Here is a 19,472-nt window from a genome sequence, read left to right on the forward strand (position 1 = left end):
TCTTCTCTTGGAATTAAAAACGAGTTGGTGTGTGGGGGTATGAACCAACCAACACTAAGGATCATCAATCTCTCAACATACAATAGATCACAACTCAAATACACAGCCCAATCCTGTCCCACAACCAACAATAACTTCAACAACAAATCCAATATCTTCTCAAATCATAAAAACGAGCTTGGTATGTGGGGGGGAAAGGATAAACCCACACTAAAGACTCACATACCTTGATAGGGATCACCCCCGACGAAAATCCACAATGATCTTGACAAATCTTGTTGATCTCCTCTTTCTTCTCTTCTTCTTCTCCTTCTTCTCTTCTTCTTCTCTTGAACCCTAACTCTTTCTCTTTCAAAATGGGACAAAATGATCCAAAGATCAGCCTAATACAACAATATAAGCTCAAAAGAAATGATTTGTGAAAAGACTAAAATGCCCTTAAATTTCCGGAACGGACTCCCTGCCAACTGCCCAACTTTCAAAGATCATAACTCGCTCATACGAACTCGGAATCGAGCAAACTCGGTGGCGTTGGAAAGATAATTCCACAAGCTTCGAAACCATAACTGGAACTACTCCTAACTCATCTTGAGCTAGGAGTTACGACTGCTCAAAGTTGGCCAAAAACTCACTGATTTCCACACTTAGCCAAATTTCCAGATTTTTGAACTTAGCCAAATTTTCCAGATTCTGGACTGCCAAATTTCCAGATTTTAAATTTTTCAAAAAAAAAGACTATTTCCAAATTTCAAGCTTCTTCATATTCATTTTAAATTGTCGGATGTTACATTACATGTTATTAGTTTTAAAAATAGAGTATTATTACGAAACTTCTGAAAGCTTGAGCATGAATAAAGGATGGAACGGTAAACTTTGGTGTATTTTAGCTAAGTCAAGATTGGACTTTTATTGCGAAATATGAAATAATTATTTATCAAGCAAAATTAATATTTTACTAAGCAAACGAGCACGAAATTGAGTCTTGATTAAACGAATAGGTCCGTATCATTATTTAAGACATTTAGGAAAAAGAATCGGAGCAATTTGCTATCGTATGAGAAAGTTACGGCTCTTCTAGTGAAATCAAAGTGGTTGGTTTCTGATGTGAATTCTGATGAACAAGTATTTAAGATTTCAGGCTGTCTTTATTTGATATTTGTGCATATTGGGAATTCTGGAGCTCAGAATAGAGTAATTCTTACGGCATTCTTCTCGATTTAATATGGGGGTTAATGTAAGATCCTCATTTTGGAATTCTCTCATGATTTCCTCATCTGTTTTCTTTACTTATCTGTGAATTTCTTAGGGAAGAATTAGGTTTTGTTGATTTGTACTTAGTTTTTTATGAGAAATTTATAATTATGATCCTTATGTTATGAGTAAACTAATTTCGGCATAATTTTATTGATTTATCAATCGTTTTAATTATATTAACCGCATATAAGCTTGAAGATTTTGGGTTTTCAAGGGTAAAGTTAAAGTTTGATAAATTGGTGATTTCAAGGTTGATTTTAACTCTGTTTTAGATGAAATTTCATATTTGAATTTCTCTTAACATAGGTAAGACATTTTTCAAGAGATATATAATAGTAGTTTTTTTTTATCTTACATAGTTGTCAATTGCAAAATGTTCTAACTGAAGGCAAAATTAAACTGTAAGTAATCTATGCTCCCTCCGTCTCAAAATAAGTATCACTTCAGCTCAAAAAATTGTCCCAAAACAAGTGTCGTCGGAGGAATTCAATAATATATATTCTTATATTAAAGAGCTACTACTTCTTAATAGTGCTCAATTATCAAAAACATCAAATAAATAGAGAGGCAACTTAGAAAACTACAACTTCAATTTATTTATTTCCTTGATGGGTGATAAATGAGCTAAAGTAACACTTATTTTGGGACAGAGGAAGTAGTAGTATATAGTTATGTCGTTTCTAGTCAATACTCATTTTCCCAACTGTGAAATCATATTTATCTCAGCGAATACTTTTTTCTTGTTCACTTCGCCCTGGTACCACGTGTCCCCCCCTTTCTCTTAAATATTATAACTATATATATGGGGACCGATTACTATCCAAGATCCACATACTATACATAGAGAGAGAGAAAGAGATATATCTGTGGGGAGAGCGAGATGGATAATGGTAATCATGTTGGTGGTTCAGGAAATGGAGAATTTCATAGCTATCGCAGATCTCCTGCACATTCCCCTTCCCCTGGTATGCTACCTAGCTTCTCTTTTACTTTTACAAATGGATTGCACAGGGATTTCTCTCTCTATATATATATGTATGGTTGGAATGTTCATGAATTTTTTATATTTGATATACTTACTAAAGCCGAGCGTTTCTATTAAAATCTATCTCACAAGGTAGGGGAAAGACTGTGTACACATCACACTTCCAGATTCTATTTATGGAATTGTATGTCGTGGTTGTTGTTGAATATTCATGACGCTTTGTATATGCTGAAGTATACAGTTTTATTCAGAAGAGTTAATTTGGGCTGCTAGCTAGCTAATGATATACTTACTAAAGCCGAGCGTTTCTATTAAAATCTATCTCACAAGGTAGGGGAAAGACTGTGTACACATCACACTTCCAGATTTTATTTATGGAATTATATGTCGTCGTTGTTGTTGAATATTCATGACGCTTTGTATATGCTGAAGTATACAGTTTTATTCAGAAGAGTTAATTTGGGCTGCTAGCTAGCTAATGATTTTCATTAATTCCTCTGAACTTTTCATTTTCTTCTTTAGCTCTGTTGATCCTTGAAAGATAATAAAAATGGAGAGCTGCAACTTGTGTATATTTCTTGGCTTTTCTTCTCATCATCTTCTGTATGTCCGTCTTTAATTAGCTAGCGGCCATATATATAAGACACGTTAGCTGTTTGTATATCAAAGATTAATTGATCAATTCATGGTAGTGGTGATCGACACGGCATTTCTGGTTTTCTTTTGGAACTTCAAAAGAAAAAATGGAAACAAGTGGCATGCATGCAATCTTGTGTATGTCCTCTCTACCCTTTTTTTACACGTGTATTTCCTCTAAAAAGAATATTAAAAAGAGAGGAAGAAACAAACCGTCTAGCGTTAGCAGGTTTGAAAAACAGCTAGCAATATTACACAAATTAAAGGCTTTAATTATGGCATAAAAATTGCCTAAAGTGTCCGTTACAATTCGAGGAGATCTTCCTATATTTATATAAAAGTGTCAGCTAATTAACTTTTACACTCTGCTTTTTACCATAAAATTAAAAAATCAGAACAAATAAGCATTTTAAGAAGTTGATTAAAATCTACAAGTATTTCTTTATCCAATGTTTAAGAAGCATAGCATATAACATTAAGAACAACTTGTACTACAAATAAAGTATATGAAAACAGTAGGCAGGGTAGTATCCGTTACAATAAAATTTTATCTTATTCCTAAATCCCGGTTATGGTAAAACTAAAAGCCTTCTGTTCCGAGCAAGTTTGGATATATGCGAGAGTTAGTTGAAGAATAGACAAAATAAGATAGATGATGAAAACTAAATATGAAGCGTTTATGGTACTTTACTCAGTCTGTATTCACACTGATTAAATAATATGTGGTTTTGGTGTTCACATGAATATTGTCCAAAATTCATAGTGCCGTCTTACAGTACGACTCTGACATCCAACTAATAATTAGTGAAACATATATATCTGTGTGCCATTAGCTTTGTAATTTCTTCAATACTTGGGTAGGTAATAGCAAATGTTACTTAATAATGTTTAATTAGACGATAAAAGTGTAGCTAGTTGTGATGAAATTAGACGAATATTTTGATGATATAGACCACGCTTCTTTTTAATTTCACTCTGGTGCTTTTTTGTTGTGTGAAATTAAGATATGGAGATGAGCCCCGAACTGCCTGCTCATCTCAACCAGGAAGTTGTTGAAATCATCATTCAGGAGCAAGACCGATTCATACCAAACGTGGCCAGAATCATGGATAGCACCCATCCTCCCCATGCCAAGATATCCGATGACGCCAAACGGACCATGTACGAATGTATCTCTGAGTTCATATGCTTCGTAACATATGAAGCCAACGCTCATTGCCAGAGTGAGCAGCGGAACACCATCACTGATGAAGACGTGCATTGGGTCATTAACAAGTTTGGTTTTGATGACTACATTGAACCCTTTCCTTTGTACTTTCCTCGTCATGGTGAGGATGATGGTGGCGAACGTGGATCCCTTATAGGGGAGTCTTTGTTGAAGCGTCCAATGGTTGATACAACTTCAAGCTGCAACATCACCCCCTATCACCTGCCTCCTAATTTTCCTATGGCTCGTCAGCACTTTGTATATCCACCACCAATGGGAAATGGTGATTTGCAGGGGGATGCATCTAATGGAAGCACTTCTCAGTGTGTAGTGACTTCAATTGATAGTGACGTTAAATCTCCTACGGAGGAGGATAAGGAGTGATCAATTTCTCAATCTATTGAAGGTATTAAGCTGTTGTTGAAGCTTTATAAGCAATAAAGAAAGTTTAGGAATAGTTTTTAATTTGCGAAGTTTAGGAATGTATGTTTCGAACTAAGTGAGCCAAATGGGGCCCCTTCAATTTGCTGTTTACTTATGTGTGTATGTGTATGTGTATGTTTGTGTGTGGTGCTCAACCACATGAACAAGTGCTACTTGTCCTTATTATGATATTTCTAATTGAGCATATTTGATCAAACACTTTGGAAAACAACAGAGGAATTGATATCAGTCTCTGCCACCTCTTTGTTCTTCTTACAGGACCAATTACCAAGTTTACCCTTGACATTCCTAATCTGGAAACGTGTCCAAATAATGAACACTTGATATATTAATTTCCTTTATCGGAATGCCATTCAACATCTTGTTGTTAAACCTCTGTTTGGTACCCGATACAAACTGCCTTCTATTTTTCATATGTTCGGATTTGAATCATTATTCAAACAAGATCTTTCTAAAACAAATTCCTTGATTTGTAGCATATGAAGAAGCCACATATTCGGTTTTTGCTGAATATTGAGCTATAATATCTTGCTTTCTTTGTGCTCTAAGAAAAAATATGGACCAAGCAAACAAATGTAACAGGATGTGCTTTTGTAATCATCCAAACATCCACCCCAATAACTATCTGAGTAGCCAAGAAGATATCCATTCTCCACACTTCTATACCAAATTCCATTATCAATCATCCCTCTAATGTACCTTAACACCCTTTTAGCGGCTCCAAAATGCCTATTGCTGGGACTTTGCATATATTAGGATAACAAACTGGCATCAAATATTATATCTATACTAGATACAGTCAGATACAATAGGCATCCAATAAGACTTCAATAAAGTATTGGATCTGCCCTCTCTTCACCATCATCCTTCATCAATTTTTCATGCACAACAAGTGGTGTTGCAATAGGTTTGCACGTGTCAAGCTTGAACTTTTTTCAACATATTCAAGGCATACCTCTTTTGGGACAAGAAAACTCCTTCACAAGATTGAGAAATCTCCATTCTCACGAAAAACTTCTTCTCTCCTAGATCAGACATCTCAAAAGTTTTTTAGCATTTCATTTTTAACTTCTTGGACTGCAAGAGGATTTTCACTGGTTATCAACAGATCATCAACATAAACTGAAATCACAATCCACATCTCATCAGATTGCCTTTTGAAGTAAAAAGTAGGCTCATTTAGGCTTCTGTTAAAGCCTTGTGACAACAAAATGAATATCCAGCCTACTATACCAAGCTCTTGGAGCTTGTTTAAGACCATAGAAAGCTTTTTTAAGCTAATACACCCTGTCTTCTTCACCTATGGAAGATTTTCCACTCGTATTGTGCTGCAAGTGTAATGATCCCGAAGGCCATTTTTGGAGTTCTCTGAAAAATTACTGTATTACCCTTCCTGAAAATTACACCGAGTCATTTTTGATCCATTAGTATGGTTGGTTTGGGAACTAGAGTGAAACTTTGGGAGATTTGAAAAAGATTTGGTGTTTGAAGGCTTTAAAGTTGAAATGGTTGACTTTAGTCAACATTTGGAGTTCCGAGTAATGGAATGGAATTCTGTCAGTTTCTTCAGCTCCGGAACGTGACTTTTGAGTTAAAAGGATTATTGGATCAGATCCTGAGGTATTTAGATAATTTTTTAAAGAGTTTTTGTGTTTTGAAAGTTGAAAGCATAAGATAGTTGACCAAGGTCAACATTTGGTGATAGCAAGCTCAGAATGAAATTCCGATAGTTATGTTATCTCTGTAATATGGTTTTTGGTCTAGATATACTATTGGTTTGGGTCCCAAGGCTTTCTACTTGATTTTGAGCCATTAGACGTGGAAAAAATTAAGGCTAAAGTTTGACTTTAGTAATGTTTGAGGTTAGAAATGTCATTTTCAAGTTTTGATGATTTCACTAGGTCTGAAGGGTGGTGTTTGGTCTTGTTGAATGTTTGGTTCAATTTCAGAAGCTTCTGGATGAGTTTCATGTCCTTATTGGAACTTTGGAGATTCTTAAGTTAAAGTTAACTTTGGGCAAACATCGGGTTAAGGTAACCTTGTTTGGATGTTTTGATGATTTCATTGAGTCAGAAGTATCATTTCCAAGCTAGTAGCATGTTTGATTTGTGTTCGGGAGGTTCCAGATGAGTTTATAAGCTCTTTGGGTGCTTTGATGCTATTTCAGCAAATTGTGTCAACTAAAAGGTTCGTTATTAGTTTTAAAGATAAAAAAACTATTCTGGAACTTATGAAAGTTTGACCATGAATTATAGGTCAAATCAATAAAGTTTGGTGTATTTTTGCTAAGTCGAGATTGGACTTTTATCGCATATGAAATAATTGTTTATCGAAAAAAAATAATTGTATCGGTAAACGAGCACAAAATTGAGTTTCGATTAAACGAGTAGGTCCAAATGAAGTTAATTTTAGACAATGACTTTAATCAATTTTAGGTACCCTAATTCACTGTAATAATTAGGTGGCGACTCCTTGACTTAGTAATTAACTTAGGAATCACCAAAACAGGTTAAAATGGGGTAAAACAACCCCTATATAAGAACCAAGTTCTTGTACTTTTGTCGAGACAAACAAATGCAACACAATAAAACATAGAATTTATCGTGAAAACCTTCCTACCTCAAGGAAGTTAAAAACCACACCACAATCTTATTTACTTCAAGATTCACGTTCTTCTCAGGATTACAACTTAAAAGTCAAAAGGAACTAACTCTGGTACCTTTTACTCTTCAACGATTAACTATAATTGAAGACTCAACTCTCCAAGAAGTCAAACTCTCTTCTTGTTACAATTCTCTCAAAACTATCTCTTAACTCTACCCTCCCAAGAAGTCAAACTCACTTCTTGTTACAATTCTGTCAAGAGTACTCTACTCTCCAAGCCTACACCCTGGACGTGGCCGGCACTCGAAGACCATTGCTGGCCCCCAAGTGAACCCTTGGCCTGGCTTTCTTAACTCAGCGGAATAACTCCATGCAATGCAAGGACATAAAACAACTTAACTGATAAAGTCTGGCCCAAAAAGGCAACTCGAGTCTCAAAATAGAATATTTACATATATACATAGATGAGAGACTCAATACTAACTAACGGATTGTCTATGAAGCCTCTATTATACTGAGATGGATGTTGGGACAGACCTTGCAACATCCTAATAAAACAAAACTAAGAGAACAACATAATCGAGTCCTCCGGAACACAAAGAGGCTCATCACTGACTCTGGAGTGCTCAGCTAGATCAACGGCGTGCTGGATGCTGACCCTGGGTACCTATGTCTGCATCGTCATAAGATGCAGACCAACTAGCATCAGTACATTGAATGTACGAGTATGCGAGCTGGAAAGCTAAACCACAATTTAAGCTTGAAAAGAGTACAAAGGAACTCTTACCCGGGCTCTGTTCAACTTATGAATAATTGAACTCATTATATAAAGCAATAAGACACATGCAATATATAAAGCTTGTAAAAATATTAAAACAACTTAGTTCGTTAAGGATAAAATGATAACAAACTCAACTTTACTTATATAAAAGTAATATAACTTTTGTGGGACGATCCTACACCTTGCTGTGATATAGGAAGCTAACTTTACCAAGTGGATCCACTAGCTTAACTTTACGTGATCATCTAAAAAGTATGACCCGTTAAATCCCATGTTGGCTACATGGTTCTTATGGAGAGTTGAGTTAATATGAACTCGTGTCCCCAATTCGGTGCTCAAGACTACTCCCAAATATACTTTAGCTCTTAAGTGTTTTAAACACATCTTTCTTTAGTTGAGATAATTACTCAAAACATAGCCCAAAGGCTCACTTGGAAACGATGTTCCTTTTTCTTGAAAACTAGCCCAAAGTCTCTTTTGGAATCATAGTTCCTTTCTTACTCAAATGTAAAAACATTTAGAAACTTCTTTGGGAATACATAGTTCCCTAATAACTTTTGAGAAATGAACTCAACTCTATACTCTTTGCTCAACTTGAAACTCTTGACTCTTTACTCTTTACTTGACTTAAAACTTGAGCCTTAAAATGAAGTTAAAACATTCAATAAAGACTCTTGAACAACATTAAAGACTTGATTTGACTCACTTCTTTAACTTCTAGACTCAACTCTTAACTTCACTTGACTTGGAAACTAACTCTCCTTGAATTGGAATTATGGATTCAAGGTGTTTGATCACATGTTATGGATGAGTTCTTGACGTTTAACCGTACCTTTGAGTGTTGGAAACAACTAGGAAACATAGGTACAATACCAAGGAACATGCATGAGAAAGGGTGAAAAGAATGGGGAAACTTGGCGTCCTTGGCGCTCTGCAAGGCGCGGAGCGCCAGACCAAAAACTTCAGAAGGCCCAGTTGGGGCACGCTGGCTAGCGCGACACCCCAGCCCTTTTCCCCGAAAACTTGACTTTTCTCCTTCATTTTTCCAACTCTAAACCTCTTTACCTTCAATGGTTCCAGCCCCTAAACACTTAGAATCATAAACCCCTCAACATACAATCGATTTCAACTCAAAAATACAACCAAATCATGTCTCAAATCAACAAGAACTTCAACAACACAATCAACAACATCAACAACACAACCAACAACTTCAACAACACAACCAATCTTTTTTTGAAGATAAAATGAGTCTGGCGTGTGGGGGAAAGGACCAAACCCAACACTATGAACTCACATACCTAATAGGGATCACCCCCGACGATATCCATGACGATCTTTGACGAAACCTTGCTTGATCTTCTCTTTCTCCTCTTCACTCACAAAACCTCACTCTCACTCTTTGAAATGAGAAAAACTGATCAAAATAAGTCTAACACACTAATATATATCCAAAAGAAAAGGCTAGGGAAAAGACCACAATACCCTTACAAATTTCCGGACGGATTCCCTGCCAACCGCCCAACTTTCAAAGGGCATAACTCACTCATACGAACTCGGAATCGAGCAAACTCGGCGGCGTTGGAAAGACCATTCCACGAAATTTTTAAAAATAACTGGAACTACACCTAAATCATCCTGAGCTAAGAGTTATGACTGATCAAAGTTGGCCAAAAACTCACTTTTTTCTATACTTAGCCAAATTTTCGAGATTTTGAATTCCTTCCAAAATTGACTATTTCCAATTCTAAGTCTCTTCATAGTTATTTCAAATTGTTGTATGTTACAAAGTCAAACCAACTTCTTGTTACAAATCTCTCAAGATTCTACTCTCCAAGAAGTCAAACCACTTCTTGTTACAAAATCTAGGAATTATTACAACTTAATAATAAACCTAGAACAAATCTACAAAGACTTATAACCCTAGACTTTAATTGATCAGACTTCAACATTCAATAGTTCAGACTCAGACACAACTCATAAACCTGGTTTCAGTGTTGCTGTGACAAAGTCTTACAGTTTTGCTCCAATGGCTATTGCTCTAAAGATGATGACTTTCGGAATATGCAATAGGTATCGCTCTGCATTTGTTGGAAAATTCTCTCAATTTGTGTTTATTCAAATACCGATTTTTCTTTCTTTGGCTTGAACCATTTTTAGAATTTGTTTTGCCTTTATCAACTTCTATGAGGAAAGAAATTACTAATCTTTTTCCTTATTGAACTTGTCTGCCTCTTTCCTTTTCTTCCTAGGAATTGTTTATATTTACTTCCTTCCTTCTTCGACTTGAATTGCTACTTCTTTATTTTTTTCCTTCTTTGTGCGCTCCTTTGTTTCAGCTATTTCTTTATTTCTTTTTTCGCTCCTTTATTTCTGCACTTTAATATTTTTCTTCTTTACCGCAATCTCTCATATTTGTACAGGTTGCCCAGATTCACGTCTAGGAACCTGGTTCACCTGATAGTAGGGTTGTTCCAAACCGAACCTAAAATGATAACCCGAACCAAAAATAGTTATTGGATTATCAATACTGAGTTATTCGTTTAGCGGTTTTGATAACGGTTTTGATTTTTTTTTTCTTATCGGGTTATCAGTTCTTAACGGTTTGAAGTTTTTTCTTAACGGATTAACCGATAACCCGATAGTAAATTAAATAACTATATTTATACTATTTTGTATATACAGTCCTTGACTTAGAGTTTGGTTTCCTACTTTTATTTCTACTTGTCTCAAACTCTTGGTTATTATATAATATAAAAGTATTTGCTTTTGAACAAGATGTAACTTACGAACTTATGTGCATGGTTCATTTGGTTTGTCACCTTGTTTCTAAGTGATTTTTAATTATTTTTTATGTAAAATCTTAATGGTTAAACCAATAACCGAACCGATAAGCCAATATCTTAATGGTTCTATAACGGTTTAACATCTCTACAAACCGATTACCAATAAGTCAAACCGATTAACTTCCAAATCGAACCGAACTGACCGATACACAGTCCTACCTGATAGAGTACACATAAGACAACAAGTAGTGAACCATGTTCATTTTATCAATCATCAAAACTACTTTATATGTTCTCCTACTTCCCAACAACATTTCTCCCATTGATCAGACAACTCTGGACCAAACATAGATTTAGGAAACCTTCCATCCACAAATCCTAACTTGCTTCATCCTACCAGACCAATTCTAAAGGATCGACTCCACAATGCATAATTTTTTGAGCCTGTTAACTAAAGTGAGATTAAAGAGCTACCTGGAGTATCAGTGTGCCGAAGAAAGAGTGAATGATTGTGATCAATCACAGGAAATGTGACTGAGCTGGTATTACCAGTGCTTGTAGCTCCATTTCCAGTCCCTTCAGTTGTAGTTTCAATGGCCATCTGTAGCTTGCTTCGACTCTGAGATGCTTCCTCTTAATTCACCTTTAGCTGTTGGTGAATCTGAATGTAATGGCCACTGCTAGACAATAAGCTTCCTATGATCGAGAGCTCTGATACCATGCAAACTCCATAAATTTAATTGTATTGATTGTGAAACTGAATTGATACATTGAATCTGTACAGCTTTGCATTATATACTAGTCTAACACTAGGAAGATACAAAATATCTCTAACAACTTGTAACTAACTAACGCCACCTAAGCATTCTTGTTAACTAACTAACTTTACTTAATTGGTTGATCCTAACCATACAGCTTGCTAACTCTTTACCATAGTTAACAGTTATGGTCTACACAACCTAGTCCTGTGTTTGATCCCCTGTTTTTTCAGTATGTATCTTACATTGAGGATTCTGCTGCAAGCATAATTCATAAAATTTTCATGCTTAACATACTAGAAATATTCTGGGATTCTATCTTATATCCGAGATAGACACTTAAGCACAGTCCGATGTGGATCAATTCATCATCTTTGTATCAAATCATGGTATCTAGAAGCTTAATCTAGATAAAAATATGTTTTGCCTAATTGTATATTTACTTGTGAAACATTGACATATTTGAAGGTTGAAGCTATCAAAGTGTATCTTTAAGCTGCCTGTTGGTACCCGATTCCCCAATCTTGTTAGTCTTCAGTTAGAGCATTCTGCAATTGCCTGTGATATAGGATAAAAAAACAATTAATTTGCCAATGCTCGAGACTTTGGAGTTGAGATTTTGTGTTGATGTTGGTTGTGTTTATTTGGTTTCTCCAAAACTTGAGAACTTGTCTATCCTTAGCAGCTACAAAGTAACGGTTGAGTGGTTTAATGAGGATTGAACATCCTAGAGGTATGAAAATTATGTTGCCTTGTTTTATTTTCGTAGCTGTTGTAATCAACACTCCATAATTTCATTTTTGGCATCTTTTGTTTCAGAAACTTTGCTCGGTTGATGTGCCAGACAGGCTTCGCCAGTCACTAAAACTGCGAAGCCTGAAAATATTGTTTCATAATTTCATATTTCCCTTAAGTTTTATTGTTACACTTTATATTTTTAACTTTGGTAATGTAGGTCGACTATTAAAAGACTTTTTCTTCAGATTGATGAAACATTGAGTCAGAAAACGCAACTGTTTTCTTACTTTTCAATGGATAAAAACCGTGTGAATGATGCTCTGAGATTGATTCAGTGAGGTTGTGTTATTCAAGGGATCAAGTACTGAAATGTACTTAATAAGATTCCTCTTTTCTCATTCTCCGAAACTTGAGAGGATGATCATTGAACAGTGCCAGAAATTAAGCAATGCCACAAACTTTAAGGAAAAAGGAAACTGCTAATTAGCTGCATTTAAAACCTGTTCTCCAAGTGGCGTATTGCGTACGACTTCTTTTCTTAAAGTGTGTTGATGTCATATTTAAACTGATCTGGAAGTTGCTATACAAAATTTATTATGTTATGTGTTCGATGTTGTCCCATTTATAGTCGGATTTGTTTTGTCATTCGTAAGATGTTCCATTGTGGATGATAAAAGCTTGCATTCAATATTGCTAAATTTCATAAATGGTTACAAAGTTGCTATTCAGACATTTTCAGGGGTTTTATGATCACTTAAATGTGTGGCTTTTCTTGGTAATTGAAGGATTCTGTAGTATATTGTTACTAATTCCTTTCTAACTATACTTAATCTACCAAAATTTCGTTACAACAACTTGGTACATTCTTTAATACTAGTATGTTAATTTCACCTATAATTTGTGAAATCAAATAGCGTTTATGGTCGAATTACCTACACTTGATAAAATAATTTTTAATAAAAAGAACGGTGGACTTAACCTCAAAAGGTAATTGAGCATTCTCCAAGGTCATACAAAGAGATCCAAATCCAATCCAATCCAATCCAATCCATCTTCAATCCTCCAAAACCAGAACCAATTCGCGCATTTGTTATCACTATCCACAACTGACGTGGGTAACTCTACACACTCTGGATAACGAGTCACTCGAAACAATTTTTTCTGAATTTGAATGAAATGGGGTCGGTTTGAATAGGATTGGAACTATAAATTGTTGAGAAAGGAGAAGTGTAAAAAGGAAATGGCCAAATGGTTGAAAATTAAACAATAAGTAACGTATACTCCTTCTTTCCCAAAATAAGTGGCACTTTAGCCAAAATAAATTTTCCCAAAATATTGTAGGAATTTAGGACAAAAATTAGTATGTTTTTCCAACTATACTCATCGTATTAAAGAACTACTTTTTAATATTGCTCAATTCTCAAAAAACATCAAATAATTAAAGGTAACTTAATAAATTATACTTCAATTTATTATTTTCCTTAATGGGCGTCAAATGAGATAAAGTAACACTTGGGATGGAAGAAGTAGTGGTATATAGTTATTTCATTTTTGGTCAATGCTCATCTGTCCAACTTGAAAGCCTATTTATCCGGGCGAATACCTTCACCTCGTTCACTACGCCCTGTTGCTATGTGTCCCCCCTTTCTCTTAATTGTTGTAGCTATAAGTATCACTTGCCAAGAGCCACTTACTTTATATATTTAGAGAGAGATACTTATTTGTAGAGAGAGAGAGATGACTAATGGTAATCGTGTTGGTTCAGGAAATGGAGGATTTCATAGCTATCGCAGATTCCCACAACCAACCCCTGCCCCTTCCCCTTCCCCTGGTATGCTACCTAGCATCTCTTTTACTTTTGTAAATGCATTCCCCTTCTCCATAGAACATTCTTGAAACTTTGTATTTGTTTTATATATTTGATTTTGATATACTTACTCAAGCCTAGCATCAGTTTCTCTACCTTCACAAGGTAGGGGTACAGTTCATACACATCACTCTTTCAGACAACACTTGTGAACGAAATTTTAGGAGAGCTTATAATTTTCAGTCATTCTTCTGAATTTTTCATTATTTTCTTTAGATGAAGAGCTCCAACTTGTGTACGTTTCTTATCTTGTTGTATCTTCATCTACTATACACCCGTCTTTAATTATCTAGAGACTATATATGCATATTTTTTTCCATATATATATCTACAAAGCTAGTTATTTATCAAAGATCAATAGATCGATTCATGGTAATGGTGATCGACACGGCCATTTCTTGTTTTCTTTTGGAACTTTTAAGACAAAAGGGGAACAAGTGGCATCCATGCAATTAGTAAAAAGAGAGTGAGAAAGAAACCGACTAAAGCTAGCAAGTTTGAAAACCAGCAAGTTGTATTACACAAATTAGACAGGTTTTATTTTTATTACTCTCTGCTTTTGCCATAAAATTAAAATACATAACAAATTTATCATCAGAACAAATAGGCATTTTAAGAAGTTAATTAAAATTTAACTAGAATTTCTTTATCCAAAGATTAAGAAGCATTGCATATAACTTTAAGAACAACTAGAACTACAAATATAGAGTATATGAAAACAGTGGGTAGTGTAGTGTCCGTTACGATGCGATTTTGTCTTATTCCTATATCATATTGATGGTAAAATAAAAAGGCTTTTGATCGGAGGCGAATTTGGATGGTTTGATAAATGCCAAAGTAAGTTGAAGATCAGACAAAATAAGATAGATGATGAAAACTATATATGAAGCGTTTTATATTACTTTAATTAGTATGTATTCACACTGGCCATCTCTTTTGTCGAAATAATATGTGCTTTTGGTGTTTATGTGAATATTGTCCACACTTCATAGTGCCGTCTTACAGTAATATTACTCTCATATCCAGCTAATAATTAGTGAAACATATGTGTATACGCATGCCATTAGTTCTGTAATTGCTTCAACACTTGAAAAGTTAGTCGATAGCAAATGTGATTTAATACTGTTTAATTAGACTACAAAAACCTAGCTAGTTGTGATGAAATTAGACCAATATTTGATGTGATATATATATATATATATATATATATATATATATACTATACTATACTTCTTTTCCATTTCACTCTGATGTTGTTGTGTGGAACTAAGATATGGAGAGAAGCATGGGAATGCCTGCTCATCTCAACCAGGCAATTACTGAATGCATCACTCGGGAGCAAGACCGATTCATGCCAATAGCAAACGTGGTCAGAATCATGCGCAGGATCCTTCCTTCCCATGCCAAAATATCCGATGACTCCAAACAGACCATACAAGAATGCGTCTCTGAGTTCATAAGCTTCATAACATTGGAAGCCAACGATCGTTGCCAGAGTGAGCAGCGCAAGACCATCACCCCTGAAGACATTCTATGGGCCATGAGCAAGGTTGGTTTTGATGACTACATTGAACCCTTGACTTTGTACTTGCATCAATATCGTGAGTTTGATGGTGGTGAGAGTGAATCCCTGAGAGGGGAGCCTTTGTTGTTGAAGAACCAAATGGCGCATCACCATGGTTACTTTGTGTCTCCACCACCAATGGGAAACAATGATATGCAGGGGGATGCATCAAATGGAAGCACTTCTCAGTGTGCAGTGGCTTCAGTGGATAGTGACGCTTAGTCTCCTGTGGAGGAGGGGAAGGAGTGATCAGTTTCTCTGCTGAAGGAACTAAGTGAAAAATATGTCTTTTGAACTAAGGAATCAGACTATCTTTTCTCTGTTACCTAATTAGCGACCTATTGGCAATCTAGGATAGTTTTAAATTTGCCAAGTTTAGTAATGCATCTTTCGAACTAAATGAGCCAAATGATGGCCCCTCCAATTGGCTGTTTGAATATTTTTCTACCTGTCTATTTTGAGTATTCAGTTGATGATTGCTTGTGACTTGTGATGCAAAATCCTTGAAAGCAATCAAACACCAAGTTTTCCGTTCTTGTGTATACGCAGTGATAAAGGACTTGAACATCAAATGGACTAATAGAGTTGCAACAAGCCTAATCTATATAGAATACTATCCCTCCGGGCCTTAATCAATTAGACGTAATGTATTACATTACACAACATAATTGTTATCAGGATGAACGCTTAGCTAGGACAGACGACTATTTTGCCATCTCAAGTTTGCAGAAGCATAACACAACAAAATTATCATTTTAAACATTTTACTTGGGGTGTTTCACTTCTAATATTGGACTAGTTATCGTGAACGTGTGTTGCACATTGATCTTCACTCTTTATTTTAAGTTTGTATCACAAAGTAGTTAATTGGAAAGATACTTTAATTGATAGTTATATCACTTGAGGAAACATTTGTGGTTACAAAAGCAAGGAAAGTTCAATTATTTCTTCTTAGTCAATTTGAATTAGCTCCAATATATGAATTTAGGTTTGTTTTATTTTCTTTAAAGGGTGAGATGGAGAAAAGGGATCACACAATATTGTGGAAATGACATTGAACTTTTAAAAATATAATTATCATTATTTTATCATGGCCAATCCTAACTAAACAATGAAGATTTTTTTTTTTTGGTTTTCCATCCGGTGTTCGGAGTCCATATTAGAGCCCCGACTAAATTTGAATTGTGTAGTATAGGGCCCATTCGGGGGTGGCTGTAACATCCGACAATTTAAAAATGAATATGAAGAAGCTTGAAATTTGGAAATAGTCATTTTTGGAAAAATTTAAAATCTGGAAAATTTGGCTAAGTGTGGAAATCAGTGAGTTTTTGGCCAACTTTGAGCAGTCATAACTCCTAGCTCAGGATGATTTAGGAGTAGTTCCAGTTATGGTTTCGAAGCTTGTGGAACGATCTTTCCAACGCCACTGATTTTGCTCGATTCCGAGTTCGTATGAGCGAGTTATGATCTTTGAAAGTTGGGCAGTTGGCAGGGATTCCGTTCCGGAAATTTAAGGGCATTTTGGTCTTTTCACAAATAATTTCTTTTGAGCTTATATTGTTGTATTAGGCTGATATTTGGATCATTTTGTCCCATTTTGAAAGAGAAAGAGTTAGGGTTCAAGAGAAGAAGAAGAGAAGAAGGAGAAGAAGAAGAGAAGAAAGAGGAGATCAACAAGATTTGTCAAGATCATTGTGGATTTTCGTCGGGGGTGATCCCTATCAAGGTATGTGAGTCTTTAGTGTGGGTTTATCCTTTCCCCCCACATACCAAACTCGTTTTTATGATTTGAGAAGAGATTGGATTTGTTGTTGAAGTTGTTGAAGTTGTTAGTTGTTGTTGATGTTGTTAGTTGTGTTGTTGAAGTTATTGTTGGTTGTGGGACAGGATTGGGCTGTGTATTTGAGTTGTGACCTATTGTATATTGAGGGATTTTATGATCCTTAGTGTTGGTTGGTTCATACCCCCACACACCAACTCGTTTTTAATTCCAAGAGAAGATTTATTGGTTGTTGAAGTTGTAGTGGTGTTGTGTTGAAGTTCTTGCTGATTTAGTACAGATTTCTGGCTGTGATTTTTGAGTTGAATCTATTGTATAATAAGGGTCTTTATGATTCTAAGTGTTGCTGCTGAAACCTTGAGGTTGAGAGGGTTTAGAATTGGAAAGAAACAAGGGGAAAAAGTCGGATTTTTGGGGAAAAAGGGGCTGGGCTGTTGCACCTCTCCTAGTGCCAAGGACACCAATCCTTCCCTTTCATTCACCATTTCTTTTTTTATACATGTTCCTAGGTATTATACCTATGTTTCCTAGTTGTTTCCAACACTCCAAGGTACTTCCAAAAGTCAAGTAAAACTACAAGTCAAGTGAAGTTAGTTTCCAAGTCAAGTGAAGTTAGTTTCCAATTCAAGTGAAGTTAGTTTCCAAGTCAAGTGAAGTCAAGCTTAGAAGTAAGTAAGTCAAAGCAAGTCTTTAAGGTTTTCCAAGAGTCTTCATTGAGCGTTTTAACTTCATTCTAAGGCTCAAGTTCCAAGTTAAGTATTGAGTTTCAAGTCAAGTCAAAAGTTAAGAGTTTCATGTTAAGTTAAGAGTTTCACATCAAGCCAAGAGTTCAAGTAAAGTAAAGAGTTTAAAGTTGAGTTCTTTTCTCAAAGTTATTAGGGAACTATGTATTCCCAAAGAAGTTTTAAAGAAATGTTTTTACATTTAAACAAGGTTGGAAACTGAGATTTCCAAAAAGCCTTCGGGCTAGTTTTTGAGTAATTATCTCATATCAGCAGGAAGAAATATGTTTTAAAAACATAAGAGCCAGTACATTTTTGGGAGTAGTATCGAGCACCGAATTGGGGGAGCGTTCAAAGAACCCACAGCCCCCATAGAACCATGTTAGCCACCATGGGTAGAAAAGGATCATACTTTTTAGATGAATCCTTTTCAGATTAGACTAGTGGATCCATTAGGCAGTTCAGGTCTTATACCTTTGGCCGGGTATAAGATGCTCTGGCAGCGTGAGGTCGATCGCTGTATCATCACTATAGCTCTTATGTGATGGTTGTCGGTTAGAGAAACTCCCACAGCAGTTGTTGTATTTTTCATACACAGAGATTATTGTATTTTTTATATACATCAGTTCATTGTATTTTTATACACATTTCAGGCTTATTGTATCCTTGTATACACACAGAGTTCATAGCATGTTTTAAGCAATCTTTCTTTATATCGCACTTGTTTTAAATTGCCTTATATTGAAAGAAGTCAGTCAGGTTGAGTTAAGTTGAGCCAGGTAAGCTATTCAGTTTCTTCCAGTTTTCCTTCTAGCCTTTGTTGCTTAGTTTTCCAGCTTGCATACTCGTACATTCCATGTACTGATGCCAGTTGGCCTGCATCGTTTGATGATGCAGATTCAGGTACCCCGGATCAGCATCCTGCACGTCGTTGATCCAGCTGAGCACTCCAGAGTCAGTGGTGAGCCTCCTTGCATTCCGGAGGACTCAATTATTTTGTGTTCTTAGTTTTTGTTTTATTAGGATGTTGCGGGGTCTGTCCCAACATCCATCTCAGTATTTTAGAGGCTTCATAGACAGACAGTCAGTCAGTTAGTTTTGAGTCTCTCATCTATATATATATGTAAATATTCTATTTTGAGATTCGAGTTGCCTTTATGGCCATATTTTATAAGTTAAGTTGTTTTGTAATATTGCATTGCATTGAGTTATTCTGTTGAGGTTTCCGCTGAGTTAAGAAAGCCAGGCCAAGGGTTCGCTTGGGGCTAGAAATGGTCTCCGGGTGCCGGTCCCGCCCAGGGTGTAGGCTCGGGGCGTGACAGTGGCGCTCGCAACAGTTTTCTCCA

General features: G+C 35.8%; 2 protein-coding genes across 2 annotated transcripts; both read left to right on the plus strand.

Annotated features, from left to right (window-relative positions):
- The first annotated feature begins 2,134 nt into the window (after positions 1 to 2,134).
- LOC125811398 (nuclear transcription factor Y subunit B-8-like) lies at positions 2,135 to 4,466 on the plus strand. The gene is made up of 2 exons (XM_049490878.1): positions 2,135 to 2,219; positions 3,880 to 4,466. Exons 1-2 carry the CDS (start codon positions 2,135 to 2,137, stop codon positions 4,464 to 4,466), a joined length of 672 nt encoding a protein of 223 aa, XP_049346835.1.
- Positions 4,467 to 13,930: 9,464 nt separating this feature from the next.
- LOC125811397 (nuclear transcription factor Y subunit B-6-like) lies at positions 13,931 to 15,846 on the plus strand. Its single transcript, XM_049490877.1, has 2 exons — positions 13,931 to 14,024; positions 15,332 to 15,846. Exons 1-2 carry the CDS (start codon positions 13,931 to 13,933, stop codon positions 15,844 to 15,846), a joined length of 609 nt encoding a protein of 202 aa, XP_049346834.1.
- Positions 15,847 to 19,472: the final 3,626 nt, after the last annotated feature.

This window comes from Solanum verrucosum, unplaced genomic scaffold (genome assembly GCF_900185275.1).
Source record: "Solanum verrucosum unplaced genomic scaffold, falcon-dt-bn FXZP01000687.1, whole genome shotgun sequence".
Classification (NCBI taxonomy): domain Eukaryota; kingdom Viridiplantae; phylum Streptophyta; class Magnoliopsida; order Solanales; family Solanaceae; genus Solanum; species Solanum verrucosum.